The 19,289-nt window shown below is 35.2% G+C and overlaps 3 protein-coding genes across 9 annotated transcripts; 1 reads left to right on the plus strand and 2 right to left on the minus strand.

Moving 5' to 3' along the window:
* Positions 1 to 208: 208 nt before the first annotated feature.
* On the minus strand, positions 209 to 13,198 carry LOC108224404 (uncharacterized). Of its 7 annotated transcripts, none has more exons than XM_064080544.1 (19): positions 12,820 to 13,051; positions 12,681 to 12,723; positions 10,989 to 11,126; positions 10,203 to 10,275; positions 9,256 to 9,310; positions 8,369 to 8,481; positions 7,910 to 8,082; positions 7,700 to 7,830; positions 7,357 to 7,620; positions 6,751 to 6,897; positions 5,797 to 6,051; positions 5,146 to 5,286; positions 4,768 to 5,070; positions 4,447 to 4,626; positions 3,298 to 4,225; positions 2,545 to 3,161; positions 1,886 to 2,140; positions 1,562 to 1,778; positions 209 to 1,089 (listed from the first exon to the last, which is right to left on the minus strand). In XM_064080544.1, the coding sequence occupies exons 3-19, from the start codon at positions 11,071 to 11,073 to the stop codon at positions 479 to 481; spliced, it is 4,548 nt and encodes a 1,515-aa protein (XP_063936614.1). In that variant the 5' UTR covers positions 11,074 to 11,126; positions 12,681 to 12,723; positions 12,820 to 13,051; the 3' UTR covers positions 209 to 478. The 7 variants fall into 7 exon arrangements, with proteins under 7 accessions (XP_063936614.1, XP_017254496.1, XP_063936612.1 ...); XM_017399007.2 differs by having other exon boundaries at positions 10,989 to 11,201; positions 12,820 to 13,050; XM_064080542.1 differs by lacking the exons at positions 12,681 to 12,723; positions 12,820 to 13,051 and adding an exon at positions 13,079 to 13,198 and having other exon boundaries at positions 10,989 to 11,201.
* Positions 13,199 to 14,730: 1,532 nt separating this feature from the next.
* On the plus strand, positions 14,731 to 15,736 carry LOC108225097 (uncharacterized). Its single transcript, XM_017399912.2, has one exon. It carries the CDS (start codon positions 14,830 to 14,832, stop codon positions 15,562 to 15,564), a length of 735 nt encoding a protein of 244 aa, XP_017255401.1. The 5' UTR covers positions 14,731 to 14,829; the 3' UTR covers positions 15,565 to 15,736.
* Positions 15,737 to 17,271: 1,535 nt separating this feature from the next.
* On the minus strand, positions 17,272 to 18,182 carry LOC108226934 (protein SMALL AUXIN UP-REGULATED RNA 12). The gene has a single exon (XM_017401926.2). It carries the CDS (start codon positions 17,893 to 17,895, stop codon positions 17,533 to 17,535), a length of 363 nt encoding a protein of 120 aa, XP_017257415.1. The 5' UTR covers positions 17,896 to 18,182; the 3' UTR covers positions 17,272 to 17,532.
* Positions 18,183 to 19,289: the final 1,107 nt, after the last annotated feature.

Genomic DNA, 19,289 nt, shown 5'->3' on the forward strand with positions numbered 1-19,289 from the left:
AAGTATATTTAATCAGATGCCAAGTTCCAATCATTGACATAAAAAACCTAACTGGACAGAAAAAGTAGGCTTATAACTCAGATTTTAAAAGTGCCCGAATTCCCACCCCTCAGTATATACGATTCTAAGGAGACTAAGTACGTACAAAATTTATCTTCTTTGTCCCCAGATTTAAATTCCTACCACCTGAAATTAATGGTCACTAGGATAGAGCCACAAAATTTGAGACCATCAAACACAAGTTCTGTTGTTAAATATGAATCCTATTCATATGAAATTATTTATGATATACAACTAGCAGCAGCTTCTAAGGCCTCTATTCCGAGTAACGTTAGCAAAATTGGCACTAGATACGTGTTTTCTATACCTTGTACTTCTAAACTTAAACTGACCATTAATAGTTCCCTATGGCCTATGTGCAGGATGAGAACACCATGAGTTGCAGTGTAGAGCTGTACACAGCAAACAACTCATGACTTCAGAAGCTTGAATAAAGGAAATTGCTGGAATCTAGTTGCTGCGGCAGCTCAGGCAGCTCAACTGTTAACTCGTCAACTCTCTGATTAACAATTTCCAGCAATGATCCAGATTGGAAAGCAGATTGTACAGGAGTCAAATTTTGATGCAACTGTGGATTTGGCAATATATTCGGATAGGTTGGAAGATTAGAAATCGGTATATTTGACAGTCTACTATGTCTAAGGTGGGGAGCAGGGGCATTGTTGCGGAATTGATTCCGAGCAAATCGACCAGACTGCATGGCTTGATTTGCTTGTAAATCAGTTACATGGCAAGCTGGCAACTGAGAGAAACAAGACATGTTCCTTGCCCCACTATGAACTGACGATGAAAGTACCACTGCCTCCACTGAAGAAGTCACAGGTGTTAGGCTATTCATTCGCAGATCAATCAAAGACTGTTCAATTCTTGGAATCGTCACTTCAGCAGCAGGGTATATAACTGCCGTCTGATTCACCATATTGTCTGATTGGGGAATGTGATCAGAAACCGCGTGTCGTTCCATGGAAGACTGATCATCAACGGCTGGCACTGGGGTAGCCCCTGTTACAGGCTGACCACACAGGTGACCTGTTTTGTCCAATAAACACAGTGTCTATAAGTAAGCAACATGCTCTTTAATATAGAAAATGCATGTAACAGCACATATACACTTTACAAACTGATACACCAAAATGAATCTAATTAGTGCACACCATGTGTCTTTGAAATGATGGATGTGGATTTGAAGAATTTGTTGTTAGTGCAGTTTGTGTGCATGCAAGAGATATGGTTGTAGTTGATAGCTAGACCTGATGGAAATAGTATTGATATGAGGGTTTTGGATGGTGCAACATTCCCTGCCTATTTGAAGGGATATCTATAACTGTTCAGGTTAAAAGACCATGAAGGAGTGTCACAAATAATATAAAATTCCCTACTCGGTCCAGTCCCAGAGCACTTAAATTTCGGCCTGAATTCTTTAATAGATAAATGATGTCGCCGCTCATCAAGTTTGTTTACATGTTTGATACTATAATGATGTATATATTGCCTAAATTACCTTCTTTTTGCGTTGCTAGCAACAAATCTTGGTTGCCAGGATAGTTCATTTGTAGAAACGCCCTGGCCAATAACTGGGTTCTGCAAACCTTTGCGTAGCGTATTTTCAGATCATGCACGTGTCTCTTTGAAGTCAACTCAGCTTGCTGAAAGAGCAGATTATATTTATTGTGTATCTCAGCTATCTCTTTGTCGCGGTCAGAAATGAGTCTCAATTTCTACAAACAAAGAACAGTAATTAGTCATTAAATGTATTTTTTTTTAATTTTTTTGAAGGTTAGCAGCCAATTGCCAAAGAATACAACTGAAAACATTAAGGACCAACCATATCTTCACATATTTTTACAGCTTGCTCAATGCACTGTTTTCCCCTTTCCATTTCCATCTGAAGTGGTATGCACTGAAGGGCCTCAGATGTCATGGGGTGTTGTAGATTAATGTTACCATGTTCAAAGATGATGTCTCCGGACATTTGTGAAGGCAAAGTTGAGACAGGATAAACATCTGAAGGAAGCCTTGACATCTCTTCTACAATTGGTCGTTCTGGAAGTTCAGGAGGTGGATTAGGAGAGCAAAGTTGCTGCAACAGCATAAATTAATATCAGTTAGAAATAAAATGACCTGGAATATCAATTTTCATCAAAACTTAAAATTTTGGAGAAAAAGTTGTCATGGTTAGATCGAGAGTGTTCCCATCATAAAGATATATGATTATAGTAGAAACTATTGAAAGTTCACATGATATATGGACAGCTGTAAACCTGAAAGTGTATATATTATATGAAAGTTCATATAATAACATATGCCGGTTTGAAAAATCATTTCAAAGATATTAACGTCATCTTCTTCTAACATAATAAAGCTTTGCAGCCTTTGCAGTAGTTCCATTAGTTCTAATTAGATGTGTTCCAACTCATACTTGTCTCCACTTCTAGAACATATAGTTATCAAGCACCATTTACAAAAAAGCAGACTACTGCTCACCTGATGCAACGGATATGAACCAAGTTGACAAGGATTGGTTTGGTGTTGCAGTGCAAGTAAGCTATCAGAAGACAATTCTCCCCTCATTGAAGGAGATTTATTGTACTGCCCACTCTGTGTAGCACGTTCTCCTAGAGTCAATTCATCTCCTCCGAACTCCTGTGAGGCGCAATTAAACTCTTGGGGCATGGACGAAGGGCTACTTGCATGATTGATATTGTGCATATCATGTGCTCCCAAGGTCACTTCATCTCCTCCATTGACCTTTTGTGAAACGCTATTAGACCCGCAAGATACAGATGAAGGCTTACTTGCATCATTGACAGCAAGCATATGTTTTGTTGAACATGGTGATCTCTTGAAAGTGTTGCCCAATAAATGCTTAAACTTTCCCACAGCAGGTCCTTGAGGCAAGGATGAGGGGCTACTTACATGATTGACATCATGCATATCATGTTCTCCTAAATTCACTTCATCTGCTCCATTCCCCTTCTGTGTTGCTTTTCTTAACCTGCGAGGGGCAGATGATAACTTACTTGCATGATTGACAGCACGCATACGCTTCGTTGATTGTGGTGATTTTTTGAAAGTCCTGTCGAATAAATGCTTAAATTTTCCTGTACAAGCAAGAGGCTTTCATGAGGATACTGGGATATTATGGATCGTGCTTTAATACGTCAAAACTACTTCATGAAAACAAGGTAATGCAAAAAAAGATGCCTTGGTCCTTTTTGTTTGGAGCAGGTACCTTACCATTTATAATTGATTTTGTCCGGTTTCCTGTATTACTAATTCCCCGATTACAATTTCTTTTAGAAGAAATTACTTGAGTTGCAGATTCTTCTAGCAAGTCCAAAGAATATTTAACCTTTTTCCTTTTCCTTGGTGACTGCTCAGGTAAATACTTCCACTTGTGCTCTTTTCCTTCAAGCAAGTTTGACCATAGGACATGTGGTGGTTCATCCTCCATAATTTGCTTTATCACAGCATAATTTTGCATCAATGGAAATTCCTTTTCCCCAAATAGCATAGTATTACATTTATATGCTCCTTCAATCTGTTGTACATATGAAATGATTGAGCATTTAATACTATCAGAAGTCTCAAAAGTTTTAGGGAATATGGCCAATAACTCATGGAAGACGTCGTCCAACAGAGACTGTTGAGATTCATTGTTTAACTGTAAAACTGGCAAATCACGATCATGGATAACATTAAGCTTATTAAATAGGTAGTTGGCACCCCATGTTAGCAGACGATGACAAGTACTTCGGCCAATATGCATCACATTGCCATCAAATGTCTCCCCTTGTTTTGCTAAAACAAGTATTTGTTCTTCAACAGTAAAAGATGAATATAAGCGCAAGACTTTAATTTGATCAAACTGTGAATCGATAGTGATCTTTTCCAGGGCACGCAAGTCATTTTTTGGGTTCCAGTCACTGCCAAATAAGATAACCATGTCCAGAGATGAAAATTTGACGCGTGAACAACATGCACGACTTTCGATCAAGCAGACAAATTTTCCACCATCTTCCATGTTGATAACCTGCGGTGCATACTTCTTTAAGCGAATTATTTCTCTATCAATTCTAGTATAAGACTCTTGGCCAAATTGCTGATGGACAAAGTCAGACAAGATATCTCCAACTGAATATATTTGTCCAGAACCTCCAAGCGACTGCAATATATAAAAGACAAAGAAAAACTAGTGTTTGGGGAATAACAAAGATAAAGAAAGGAACTTCAAATCTCATCCTCAAACGCACTTTCTTACACTAAGGCTCAAACCCTCAATCTCTTTATCTTGTTACCAAGAAGCAAGAGAATCAGGTATCCAGTATCACAATAAATAAAGCTTTAAGAACAGCGAATTAATCTAAATCAAATCAAACCAGATACCTGAAACATGACTAGTACTTTAAGTGAACGCTCCTTAGCCTCAGTAAGGATTTTGTCAAGAAGTTGTAGCTTGCCACTGATTTTTATTCCAAGGTCCAAATGGTAGGATTCAGACACAGGAAGACTAGTAGCAAGAAAACTTTGCACCGAATGATCTACTAGAAAAGGGTGGTCACAGCACTAATCGGAAACAAGGACAAAGATAAGGAGGGCATTCATATCTTTAATTAAATAGCAACGGGAAACACTTCAAATTGAGCAATTCATACATAACATCAGATGCCAAAATAATAACATTAACATAGAGAATTGCTGACAAACCTTTCGGGTCAAAATGAGAAGCTCACGAAGAGAATTAACAGAATCAATTTTTGCATTTGAGCAAAGTGTCAGAGTGTTGGAAAGAAGTGACTCGCAGTACTGCTCAATTTGGACATTAGAAAGATGAACAGGAACCCAGTATTCAGCAAATTTGGACATGCCATAATTGCACTCAAAGGCAACGAAAGGTGCTAATCGTTTTTTTAAATCACAAAACTCCAGATTAGGCTCAGTCTGTTGAGAAGGTTGGTCAAATTTTGGATCAAGCAAGGAAAGCATAGCTTCATAGTTGAGCCTTTTATCCTGAAACATTCAACACATTGGTTACTTAACTATAAGGTAATATAAAAATAAAGCTAGTTACAGTGGTATGCATACCTTTATTTCATGACTGGCGGTAAACAGCCTCATATTAACAGCGAGCATCTTAACTTGTGTCAAACAATTCGAAACACTGCGTCGTTGGCACTCATCTATTATTATGGCTTCCCACTTTATCGCTTCCAAAACTTCTACATCCTGTAAAATATTCAAAATTTATTTTAAGTTTCTAGTTCTGGATCTGCTAGTCACATGGTTTATGGTTGCAGGACTTCGAGTATTTTCGAGTTGTCTGGTATCAGTACTAAGTAATAAATTCTAAAAGAAAATACATAATGAAACATGCTTACATCTAAAAATCAATTACAAAGAAAAATGAACTGATTATCATATAAGTCGTCACTGTATACATACATACATACATACATACATATATAGGACTTCTATTTGTCATATACACAGTACTTGGTCTTGTTTATATATTATGGCAATACTATAATATATATTAGCTTGCCAACACTTATCTGGTAAAACCTGAAAGTATTGGTCTATAAATGAATAACTGCATCAATAAACTAGAGAGCAAGGTTAAGGTGGGGTAAAGAGAAGCAGGCACCAGCTTTTAAAGTTTTCTCTCTGTTTAAAATCAAAATCAGTTATAGTAACCTAGTAAATCTACATAGTACAAGTAATTTTTGTCAAAAGTACCTCAGCAACAACTTGAGGAAGTGTTAGAAGAACTTGGAACATTATACAACCACCTTCATTGTAAAATTCCAAGGTTTTGATACTAGATCGAATGTCTTTATTCCCCATGTATACTACTATATTTTCACTTGATGCCCAGCGAGAAAACTGTGCTACCCACAATGGTAGATCACTTGCTGCAGTTATTATGAGAAAAGGCTGCTTTAGACATCTCTGAAAAGATAGTATGAATAAAACCACCTTTACGACTCTCTCCTGTAAGATTGCTCAACTGATCAGCTCCAGTATCAATAAAGCTCAAAGAGATACCATATGCAATAACCAAGTAACAAATATTGTCCAAGACAAACAAGTTCCAGTATTGTGTTGTGAACAATACACTTGTTCCCATAATAATAGAAAGACAAATACCAACTAAATTTTTCTTTAACCGTCATCTTCTTCTAGAAGAATCTAAAAATCTTTTCCGCAGTTAATATATTGTAATTATTGTTGGTTATAATAAACAGCCACAAACTAAAGAAGTCAGATCTGATTAAAGGTTGATCCCTTAATCTTAAAAGGGCAGTAGAAGTGACAAGCACATCCGATAAATACTTAAGCAGTGGTATACTGGTTTCTAGAAGTGGTTGGTCATTTCAAAATAAAGTGAATTCGGAGCTTTAAGCTTAAATTAAATGGGCATTGGATATTAAGCAAGACTGCAAGAGTTTAAGCGTGCATCTCACAGGATCAAGTGAGTTTGGGAGAATACTGGCAGTGGCTTCACCTCCAGCGAGGTTTTGCATATATTAGGGCACAAGACAAGTAAGGGAATGGAACTACCTATTTCCAGCAATAAACAGCAATTTATGTTTGTAGATAGATTTAAAGTTTTAATTCATATTAGCACAGACTTTTAAGACACAACAAAAGAGCATAGGAAGAAGAAAATAATATAAGAAAACAAAAAACCTGATTGTCAATTATAAGACAATGCTGGCTTCTGTGCCAATATTCACGAAGTTTGTTGACATAAGTAAGATTGAAGTTACATATATCAGGAGACCCTTGAAGTGGCATCTTTGACAGTTCAGTGAAGGTTCTTCCTCTTCCCTGCAGCTTCAATATGAATGAATAAATAACATCAACAAATTATTCAAAATATATTTATGCCAAATAGAGACTAGAGAGACACAAAAGCAAGATTCTCTAGACTAACAAATATAAAGGCGGATAGATGTTTTATCTAGAGCAATTCTCAATTAATGTGCAGTCATGTAATTCAAAAACTGATGCAGACCTATGACAGGGCATTCTTATAATCAAATTTGTACAGTCCTTCAGATTCGCAAAATACTAATGTTGCTTCCACAAGCATGTGCAGGCACACACGGCCTACTATCTAAAAGTTTGGGAAGGGGGGGTACTATCTTATTTTTCTAAATAAACATATGAAACAATGTGGGAACGATATCAGAAATTACTCACTCCTACAATTAGATAATGGATTATTATGTTTCAGATTAAACAATTCTAACCAACATTATCAAATAATACATTGGATGATTTCAAAATTACCTTGGATTTTTCAGGAGAATGTACTACTCTATCAGATTTCTTATGACGATTTTCAAAATTATCCATGAGCTTCATAACCCCAGGAGTCCTCATAAATGAAGCATTCTCCAATTCCCATGTAGCTTGACTGTAACCAAGGCATTTCCATTTCACAAGCCACTCATAATGGCAATCTGAAACATTACTGTCATTTTCAGGGAGTACAATCAATCTTTTATCGAGCAAACGATCTGGTACAGTCCACTCTACATTGTTCTCTTTGATCTGGAATAAAATACAAAATCATAATGGCATATAGATATCTATTGTTTAACCTTAAGATGAGAGTAATAACACACTGGACCTGATTTATTCTCTTTAATTTTCTGAAAAACTCTGGAGCTTCAGAAATCAGTTGTGCCTCAGACAACCAGCGGTTGTGGACATGTGCAAGAGCCTTATACTTCACCAAATATTCTTTCTGCCCCTGCGTGTCTGATAAGACATGGGTACCTGCATTATTAGTATATCCTAACAAGAAAAACAGCACAAGGAAAAAAGTAAAGAATATTACTCGGTCTAGCATCCCAGATAGACTCTATTCCTTCAGACACAGAATACATGCCAAATTTAATTTTTCGATCTGTGCACCAACTACAGTGCCAAACCCCAGGAGGGACATATGATAAAGAAGGATTGACACATGAAAGATGGAATCTTCTTTTGCATCCTTGTCCACTGCATTTCCTGATATAAGAAGGTTCATAAGAGATCGTTCTCTATAACATATAATTTAACAAAAACATAAGGTGAATACAGTGATACAGTGATACTCTATGTGGATGAAAGTATTTAACAAAAGCAGGCTGTCCTAAAAGAGAGGGTAAGAAAATAGAAAGTAGGGCTATTTAAAAGAGAATATGAAATATAAAAAGCTGGAACATTTTACAAGTAATAACATAAATACAGACATGTACGGAATAATGTCCAAAAAACACTAAGCCAAAGAAAGGATAGATATAGAGTTACTCACAGAAGCGTTCCCCCATTCATGCAATTTGCACATCTATGATGCCGACTTCCAATATCCAAATATAATTTAGACTTGGTACAACATGAAAGCTCTGCCTCAGCTACACTGTCATCCTACAACAAAATCCATAAGAACAATGTGCAATCTTTAATTGTCCGGTCATATAATTCACTATAAAGAGAAGTCAAAAATTGAAAAATAATTATCAGTAAAAAGGGTAAGGAAGTGCAAGTCCAAGAGTGTAACATCCCAGTCCCACATCGAGCAGTATGGAGACTTTAGTTCGGTTTATAAGCATAAGTACTACTAGTCTACTACCAATTGCACCAACAAATCATGATCTTTTGGGAGCCTGTGGTGGGCTTGTGGATCATCCAAGTAGTTGTTTTTGCTTTTGGGACTGTATACTTCGGCTTATTTTCCGATTTGGAATTCGGGACTTGAACCTATTTTCGAAAAAGACTCGGGATTTGACCCAGGTTGTCGCATATGGTATCAGAGAGACTAATATTTAAACTTTGATTTTATGATTGTAGCTTCACGGGGATTTTGTAAACCAAACATTATTTATTACATTTTATTTATTGTTGGCTCAAAGAACATACAGATATTGATGAGATCAAGCATATGTTAAGTTCTAATTTCATCTTATTCAACTATAAAAATTAATACAGCTGAATGATAATTGATCTAGTAACCAGCAGGAGAATATTGGGATGCATCAGGGTAAAATTCAAATGTTCAGTTTTGACATAGCTAGAGCCTAGAAGACATTAATATGGCTATAGAATGTATTAGACAATGATTTAGTATATAAACTGAGAAAACAAGTCGGGTCAGACCATAAAATGCAAAAGAACAACATATAAAAGGGAAAGACATCATACATGATGATTGTTTTCGACATTCTGCATGTAAGCATTTTGCATAATTGAATCCACCCTGCAAACAACAAGAAGTATGTTTACAACTGTTAAAAGTAAACAAACACTTATCTGGAAAAAAAATAAGGGGATAGGAGAACAATCACAACTAAAAGACAATGGTTTTGTGTTGCTATTATATGAGGCCGGGGCATGTTACAAGTATAACCCGGGGATTATCATGGGAAAAAGATGCAGAAAATATAAATCGGTCAAATTGCATAGATAATATTAATTGTGTTCCCTTTGAACAAGTTATTGTTAGGGTTTATCATGGATTATATAATAATAACACTGACAGAATATCACGAGTTGTCATGAACATGGAGCAATTAAATTACATGATATAGAGGCATCTTCCTTTGTATTATCCTCGGTGTAACTGATCTTTAGAACACTGCAAGGTCATGCTTTCTTCCCCTCGAAGCATATTGCCATGATCATGCTAATTTTATTGGTTTCAGATAAACACACAGAATAGAGAGTAATATAATTCGTCCCCCACAGTCCTTACACATAATCACAAGCTCTAGGTACTCATGACTACAAATTAGACTGATATATTCTGATCACAAGGTATTATAATCCCATTGAATTGAAATAAACAACGATGGTGATATGAATTCATGGGATTATAATCCTTTAAAATTAATAAAAAAAAGGGTAATAAACCGGGGATTATAATCTTTCCAAACAAACATGGCCTTAAGGTACTAAAACGGTGATAATCAATGGATGAAAGAGTTTGTGTCTACTAGCACCGACGTATAATTTATGATTAAAAGTTAAAATCCTGGAAAAATATATTTGAGGCGCAAGAAATCATATAGTCTGGAATTCCAATGTGTCTAAGACACTTAAATTTGGTATATAATACTAGATTAGATAGTCGAAAAATAAGAACCAAGTACCTTTTTATCTCAGAAGACGCACTGAGTTCAGTCAGAAAATCCGCTACACTATCAGGCACTACAAGAGGTGTATCTGTTTCAATAAAGATAAACAGTAAAAACAAATTAATCAGCAAAACTAATATACAAATAGTTATTTTTATATATTAAACAAAAGATATCACTTCCTAAGAATCAAGGACCAAAAATCAAGTACACCCAATGTGCAACCCCTACCCCTAAACAAAAAATTATAAATAAAATGTGTGTGTGGATATATATCATTTCTCAGGAGATGTATCAGTACTATTCATCAAGCCAGTTGCGAGTTTTGGTAGGGATGCACACAAAAAAAAAAATGTTAGATCACACAAGTGAACTGAAGGCGTACATAAAATCACCAAGTTATGAAATAACAGTTTCCTTCAACATATTTGTGACTGCTTGTCCAAGAAAGAGTCGAGTAACTGAATAAGTATACTTTCCTAATGAGACAATTATACTTTCCTAACAGCAGATTTATTCCTAGTCCATATAAGAACTTAAGAGAAAAGTTTATCACAGGAAAAACAAGTAACATCATGACAATTCCATGTGATTCTTGCACTTGATACAGAGTAGTACATATAAAATGATTATGAGTTACTGTAACAAATATATAAGAGGCTTTACAACAATCTGGGGCTTAAAGAGCCTCAAAAAATTGAATAGATATATCGCGTAAACGATGAATATGTGTATAGTTGCAGCCTGCATTGTATGAAACACCATACATATCCACACAGAAGATGTCAATGACACACTCACCTGGTCTCTTAGCTTTTACTGCCCTGCGTTTGAATAAGGCTCTGAATGTATGGCCACTTAACTTCTTTTGCTTCTTCACCGTCATTTAGTTCCACCTCAAGAAAAAATAAATCAATACAGCTCTAAATGATCAGACACCTGGAAATGCAAAAAGGTATGCCCTGACAATGTTACACCTCTCAGTCTTGGTCCTTGATTCAAAATTATAGAATGCTGTGTACAAAAAAGGATAACAATAAGTTAATAATTTAAGTAAAAACATGAAACCCTAAAGAAAACCCCTACTGAGATGATGATGAGACGATGCACATCAACAGAGAAGACAGTATATCTGTCTATACATATTACATATCGGACAACATACTGTTCCCCACTGCAGATGGATGAAGCTAAGTGAAGCGTATAACTTCTGCCAATATTCCAATTGATGAGGTGACATATATGACTAAGTATTCCAGATTTCGAATACAACTAGCTATCTTTGCTGTATTATGTGTTTTAAGAAACTACTCTTTTCTGTTCTCCAAAATCACAAGCTATTCTTTCAAATAGGTACACTGCTTTGGTACTTGGCCTCTCTACCAAGTCAATTTCTCCCAACTTTTCTACAAATCTCTTGAGACATAACTCTAACCATGAAAATTTCACATTTTCCAGACTTAGTTAAAAATTATTCAATTATTTATTAACCAGCTCCTGGTATGTATATGAACGCAGGAGCCTCTAATGCAACTCAATACAAAGAATTTGGGCCCAGAGAACACCTCACTATTGAGTATTAATATTATCCTTCAAAACCATTTTGTCCCAATTAGGTGGAAGAAATATATAGCAAGGGGATGACACAAAAAAGTGCTATCTTATTGACATTTGTCCATAACGTCCCTAGTTTTAAACTAAAACCCAAACATATTACCTAGCAAATAAATGTTTATTTTGTATGCATGTCAAACATATATCTATACTCTCCATTCTCTCTTCTGCCTCCGATTTTATTCACATTTGTCAGTCCATTACCTACCAATTCCCAATCCAACTAAATAGGGCGTTTCACTCTTCTACGGATCAATGGAGCCAAATCGAACAACGAAAATACTACACTGGAGAGCAATACGTGAAAAAGGTAAGTGAAAGCAAATCACTACTATACCAGTAGGTAAAATATTGCAATAACAGAGGACTCGTATACAAAAACAAGTTTGGGTACTGGTCCCTGACAGTCATATACCAGGGACCTTGTAAAGTAACACGTTTTCTTTCTGGTCGTGAGATGAATATCTGGCAACCAGGAATATAACTTTTTTTAATACGTCCAGCCCCTTTTTTAAGTTTCACGGGTTTCTTGTCCGGACATATTAGAAATTTGTTATAATCCTCCAACAACCAAAAATCAGTATGTTATCTAACAGGTCCCTGACAATCAACTGCTAACCCAACAAGTATAGGGCATAGTGGAATGATGATAATCTCAAACAATGTATTCCTTGTATCCCAAGAGACACATGGGAAAGAAAACAAAATAAAATAAACAAACAGATCGTGAAGCTAAACTAAACCAAACATATTCGGCAAATAACCTAATCTTACTATTATCAGGTATATTCCGCTCGTAAACACGCACTCCTTAGGATGATTTTTTACATGAACAATGTGAAAAACGTGAGTATAAACATAAGAAAAGCATAACCTAACCCTTAAATTTCACCAAAATAGCCTCGGATAGTTGATTTCAAGCCTACAAATTAAAAGAAACTTGATAAGAAACAAACAGTACTAGCGAGAGAAGGTAACTATTTGGTAAAGTAAGAGTGATAGGATAAATAGTATATACTGGAGGGTGTGAAATGGCAATGATAGGTGGAATGTGAAAGGTCATTATATTAATTGCTGAGGAACTTCCACGTTTACTTACACCTACTATATTTTGTTAATATTTCCTTGAATGCTACTGTATTCTCTCTGCTCAGTTTACAATAATCAGGACAGTTTTTTTATATATAAAACGGCAAATGTTATGGAGAGAGATGCTGAGAGAGAGAGGGGAGGGGGGAGATGGGAGAGAGACGGGTATGGAAGTACGTACTACGTACAGTTTGTCGTTAGTGGAGAAAGGATGAAACGAGGGGATTAGTGAAGGGAGTGAGGGACGGTCTGGATCCACTTCTTTTACTTGCAATTGGAAATTTCATTACTGTCGTACAATATGTATAGTAAAAATCCCATAAATTAATAATTTCAGGAATTGAACATGTCTTCTCGTCTTAAAGGAGTTGCGAAATCAAAAGAAAAACAAGCAACTATTGAATGGTATTTCAGCATATTGTAATATATTTTTCTCAGTTTCTATAAATCATTAATTTATGATTTTCTTAGATCGAAAATTATAAAAGCGTCTCTCAAAAAATTATTATCTTGTTATTTTATCAAAATTTTCAATTTTTTTACATTGGCCCAGGTCGGGACCGGACAAATTTTATTATTTTAGAGAGTTTATTAATTTATCAAGTATTAATTTAAAGAGTTTGCATTAACAGTAATAGTAATTCTGATAACATACCAAAAACACGAAGATATGATAATAATCAAACTAAAATTCATATCATTTGGATTTTGATCAACTATAATTTTATGAGATCATTAACGATCAACATACCTATATAAGAAACAATGGGTCTGTAGGTGACTCCTCTCACATAGCTCCGTTCTATTTTTCTAAATATATTTATATAAAGGAGAAGCGAGGGGTGTAAGCGGTGCCTCTGACTTAACTCCGTTTTTTTTTTCTAATTTTCTCGAATTTTTGGATGAAAAATATAAAAAATAAAAATTAGCTTTTTTAGTTTCAGAATAATAAAAGAAAGTTTTCAAAACTACCTTTTTTTAATATATCAAAAATAAAAGTTATCTATCTTAATAAATATTAAATCAGAATTTGATTTTGATACCGAAAAATCTTACTTTTCTTCCAACATTATGACCAATTTTTAGAAAAGGCGTATATCAAAAATGAAAAATATTTTTAATAAATCGATCTTTTATCAAATTGAACCCCTATAATAAATCTAAATATATTTATATAAAACAAAAGCGATGCCTCTGAAATATTTCCGTTCTGTTTTTTCAAATTTTAGATGAAAATATAAAAATTAAAATTATCTTTCTCAACGGCTATATCGGTGTGATTCAAGACGGTGACTTATTTTAATATGTAATCTGTACTTTTGTTAAAAGTTGTTTGTTACTCCCTCCGTCTCGGTCATTTCCATACAATTTCCTCTTTGAAATGTCCCATCATTTCTATACATTCCTAAAATAGCAACTTTTAACAATGTAAAACAATATTACACCAACTATTTTCTTCAACTATCTTCATTTTATAATACTAATATACACACTATTACACCCACTACTTTCCTCCACAGTCACAAATCTATAATTAAATACAAATGGGTCCGCCACTTTACCCACTTTTCAGATAACTTTACTCATTTTTTACGTTTTTTCTTGGTCTCCGTATCTACACCAAATATATATAACTCATTGGGACGGAGGGAGTAATGTTTATGAAAAACGATTATATATTTCATTATTAAATCTTATAAAAAATATCATGACAATTTTTTTTTATATTGTTACTAAAATATATAGATATCAAAATATTACTTAAAACATTTTTATTTCTATACACTTTTTCAAACGGTACAATATTTTTTTTGACACTAACTGATGTGTAGACTGTAGACTGACTGACTGAGGCTCCTTGGACCTTGGGTTTATATTTGCAGTTGACGAACCCCCCACAGAAACCCTAGAACTTGCCCCAAATCAACAAAGCGAAAGAATGTTAGCCCTGCGAAAACTAAAAACCCTAAACCCCCAAATCGAAACCCTAGCTTATCAATTCACCCAAAAATGCTTCGTGAGTGGAACAGCAAAAGGAAAAGCCAAGCTCAAAACGGGTCAAATCCTTAAACGCTCTACTGTCTCCACCAAGAAAGGCGCTGCCCCACCCGATTCCTCCAAAGGGCCGGGTCCGAGAAAATCGGAGTTCGAACAAATGGTCGACGATTGTCTCCGAGCAACTGCGCCTGTCCGACATCTCAAACCCAAGGAGAGGGCCAGGGAAGCAATGCGTGAGAAGATGGGGCTTGTTTCGGAATCTCGAAAACTCGAGATACAGAAGCTGAAGAAGCAGAGTAAAATGCAGGAAGAGGATAAGCCTGGAATAATTGGGACACCTGGATTGGATTTGATTACTCTAGGCTTAGTGAATGCGGATGAGATACCCGAGTATAAGTTGACTGCTGAGGATGGGAAGAAGCTTGCGAAAGAGTATTCGAGGATTTTGATGAGGAAACATAGGGCTAGACAGGCTGCGGAGACTAATTTGTTGAAGTGTAAGAAGGCAGCGATTGAGGCATTACCGGAGGAGTTGAAGAAGGCTGCGCTAGTGCCTGATTTTGCTCCATTTCCTATGAATAGTTTTATGGCAACTCTGACTCCGCCAATTGAAGGTTACATGGATAAGATTAATGAGGCTGCTAAGAGGAAAGTCGGGAAGGAGAAGCTTAGGTGATTTGGTTTGAGGTTAGGCATGCGGATTATTTGTGATATCTTATCTGCTCGCTTAATTTGTCTTTCTTGATAACTGTTTCTAAGCCGGTAATTCTCGGTTTTATATTGTTATGGATTCTGTTTCTGGTGATTTATATGGATGAACTAAATAAAAGAGAATATCTTTTGATTTTCGTTTGTGCAATGCTGATAAACCTTTTCTTGATTTGTTATGTTTATTTGGCTGTTATCTACTGCTTTTACAGAATTTCTTGACATGGTTGGTTGGAACAAATGCATGTCTGTGATAATGTAATTCATATTTTTCTAATTATATATGATTGTATATATGATGACATTTTTTTTTCTTTCTAATTCATGAACTAAAACTTTCTGATAACATGTCAATTTATTAGAGAACTAGTATTTTTTATACACCTGCACGCATAAAACTAAAGCTTTTTCTTTAAATATTGGTCAAATTTGATCATAGATGGATTTAGAAAAACTGAAAGGACCTTGAGTTGCTGAATTGGCATCCTCACAGCAAGCACGTCTCCAGAAGCATTTCACTAACAGTAGCCTGAGGGAATTTAAAAGTACTTTTTTGAATTAACTTCCTCAATTAGATGATTTTGTAATAGAAAACGACGCAATATAATCTATTAATGTTCTGCATGGTGGACGTCATCCCACAAATATATAGGACAAGAGCTTGATCACTAACCTATTCTAAATGTTTTAGATTTACCAATGCAGTTGACATAAATGATTCTTAATGAGTTTAGCACACTGAGCAAACTTCAGTGTGCTTAGAATCTCTGAAGAGCAGCTGCAAGGCCCAAAAAGTTGTCATATATAACAAACCATCCTAAAATCTAAACCAAATGCATAAGCCAGTTACTTATGGGACTGTAGATTGCTCCATATTTCTTATATAAGCAATTGATGTTTTAATATTGTTTAATGAAATTTATAGAATTATTATTTTTGTTCAATGAGTTATATAAAAGATACCACTGTTAAGTATTTATCATGGACATCTCTCATGGGATATAATGATTATCTTTGTTTGGAGAGGTTATGCTTCTTGTTTAACATGAGCAAGTGAACTATATCTATGGCTGATACCAAGCTTCATATTGGTTTAAGAAGAGAAATTTAAAGTAGGGATGCAACTACTCCTTAGTCTTTCTCAGAATATTTTGTCGGTGCCACTTGTTCCAAATACTTGTCCCAGTCGGGACATATAATTGCATAATGCTTGATGTTCATCTGCATTTATTCTCAGTTCCGTAAGTCTTCACATCTAGGTTTTGGTTACTGAGTGTAGAAATATTACAATCATACCCTGCTCCCAGAGAGTTTAAAAATCAACCCCATTTTTGGTTTCCTTTTAAACATTCATGAAATTGATCAGGAAAGCAATATAATGCTTTCTACTCTTTGAACTTGTCAGAATAATAAAACATGTATGCTGCCTCCTTGTGAATCTTGCTGCTATTAAGGTCGAGAACAGGACATTCTATAATTCGGTAGTGTTAAAAGAATTACTGTGAGGCGGTCCATATTCTTTCGGTGGTAGTCTGATTATATCCGTCTTTAGTTGCTTTATATAAATTATGATATCTACTGTACTTGGTACCGTAGAAAGTAGAGATCTATTAAACCCTACAAGCTAATATCAAGTGTTTAAAGTTGCATAGTGAAATTTGAGAGAGGTGTGGCATTGAGTAGATACGCAAACCAAGTTCCTTAAGCTACAAAGGAGTTGAAACTCTTGAATTCTTAATCTCCCACTCCCCAAAATTCTGCTACTCTACAATTTATAATATACTTTATGCTTTTAAGTGCAATGGTCAGACAGATATACAGTTTCAATACTTGGCAGAACATACAAGAAGATAGCACTAGGAATCAAAGTTAACGATTAAAATTAGGATATGGGGAAGAGCTCTGTCTAATGTCTCCTTAAAGACCAAATGACATTTTAATGCCATCGAGACTTTGCACATCGAAGAACACTGAGAAAGACGTCCTCATCGCAAGGTATCCAGAGTTTTGAGGTAGCTGTGAAATCATACTCCTCTCGAGCTTGATCAAGCAATGCCTTAAAGAGCGGGTTGTCAAGTAAAGTGATTCTGATTACATATCTCTTGTAATCTTTACCAACATAAACTACCAAGTGACCCTTCGGGACATCTCTGGGAATATAGTCTTCTTCTTCCTGATGCCTGAAGCGCCACAATGCCCATTGGCAGCAGTTGTCACAGTCAGCAGTAGGCGCGACACTATTACCCATCTTTTGCCACTTGTTAAGGAATTCCTGGAAAACTGTCATTTTCAAATTCATGTATTGTATATATTGATGTTATTTGATTTATATATAACCTGATATGTATCTCTAGAGAAGAGATGTGAGTAGTGGTTATATAGAATCAAGAGAAAGAAGTGAAGAAATTGAGATGGTGATAGAAAAAATGAACGAGAGTTTATATAAGAGGAAAGAGCAACTAAGTAGAGGAACATTAATTGAAAGATATGTTTGGGTAGGTAAGTGGGATTGAGAGAGTAAAACGAAACTTTAATGTGCTGGATGTCTGCGCGTTGCCATGCTGTACTTGCTTTCCTTCATGCATGTTAAGGAGTAGTTCATTTTCATACGAAAATGTACGAACATTTTATCAAGCTATAACCTTCAACTAGTATTATTTTACAATATCCATTTGTAACATGCTAGTAATTACAAGTGCGCGCTGCACTTTGATCGAGAAGTTTATCCCATGCCTTGCATATCTTATCTGTACTTTCCTAATCTACTGGGTCCTGAAAAAATATTACTCATCCTCTTAGATATATATGTATAGAAAGAAAAAGGACGGGCAAGAAAATAAGGGGTTTAGATTATTTTTTAGAATAACTTGGAACTTTAGTTGGGATTATGAGTATTTTGGGGTGTATAGTTGCCGTTTTTAAGCTATGTTCGACTTTAAACTGAAAAAATGTTTATCTAATAAGCTGGAGACGAGCATAAAGTTAAAAATAAGCTAGAAGATTAAAGTCAGAAGTTGATAGAACGTACTTTTTCAAACAACTTACCTTTACTAATAATTTTTTTGAAAAAACTAATTTTATAACGCAAATAAGTAATTTACAAAATTTATTTTTGTTACTATATTTATAATAAATCATTAAGTCATCTATAATATAATATTATCCAAATATAGAATAAACTATGCACTTGTTTCTTGGCAAAAAAAAAAAGACTATGCACTTGTCATAACTCACAAGTACTCATCAAAATATGCTAGAATGCTTATCTACCTCAATCTTACCTTTTAGTAAGTTTTCTAAAAGCTATTTGGCATATAAGTTAACAACTCTTGATCTCCTGTATTCCACTTGTACCTTGTTTTGGGTATGTATCTGCACATTATCATCTCCTTGAGGGTGGAATGGGATAATACCTTATCTCTGTTTGCTCTGACTTCACATGCTGGAGAGAACAAGTCACAAAGCAACACAAAGACAGAGCAAGAGATATGTTCTTACTAAGATGGAATGTTAATCAATTGGATTCTCTTCCGAGTCTTGCAAAGGTTGTTTGTTATATATAAATTCTGTGCTCATCTTAGGCCATAACTATATTATTGTACATTGTTAGAAAGTCATATTCAGAAACTTGTTCGTCCTGAAGGTTATCTATACATGCCAACCACATCTGGTTAGTCCATTTTTAAATGCATT

This window comes from Daucus carota, chromosome 6 (genome assembly GCF_001625215.2).
Source record: "Daucus carota subsp. sativus chromosome 6, DH1 v3.0, whole genome shotgun sequence".
Taxonomy (NCBI): domain Eukaryota; kingdom Viridiplantae; phylum Streptophyta; class Magnoliopsida; order Apiales; family Apiaceae; genus Daucus; species Daucus carota.

Excerpts from the sequence above, each read along its gene's own strand:
- LOC108224404 (XM_064080542.1), bottom strand. The coding sequence starts at position 11,073 with ATGACGGTGAAGAAGCAAAAGAAGTTAAGTGGCCATACATTCAGAGCC. Across the intron at positions 2,141-2,544 it reads GTTCATATCCGTTGCATCAG|CAACTTTGCTCTCCTAATCC; the intron begins GTGAGCAGTAGT and ends ATGCTGTTGCAG. Across the intron at positions 1,779-1,885 it reads TAAAAATATGTGAAGATATG|AAATTGAGACTCATTTCTGA; the intron begins GTTGGTCCTTAA and ends CTTTGTTTGTAG.
- LOC108225097 (XM_017399912.2), top strand. The coding sequence starts at position 14,830 with ATGTTAGCCCTGCGAAAACTAAAAACCCTAAACCCCCAAATCGAAACC.
- LOC108226934 (XM_017401926.2), bottom strand. The coding sequence starts at position 17,895 with ATGAATTTGAAAATGACAGTTTTCCAGGAATTCCTTAACAAGTGGCAA.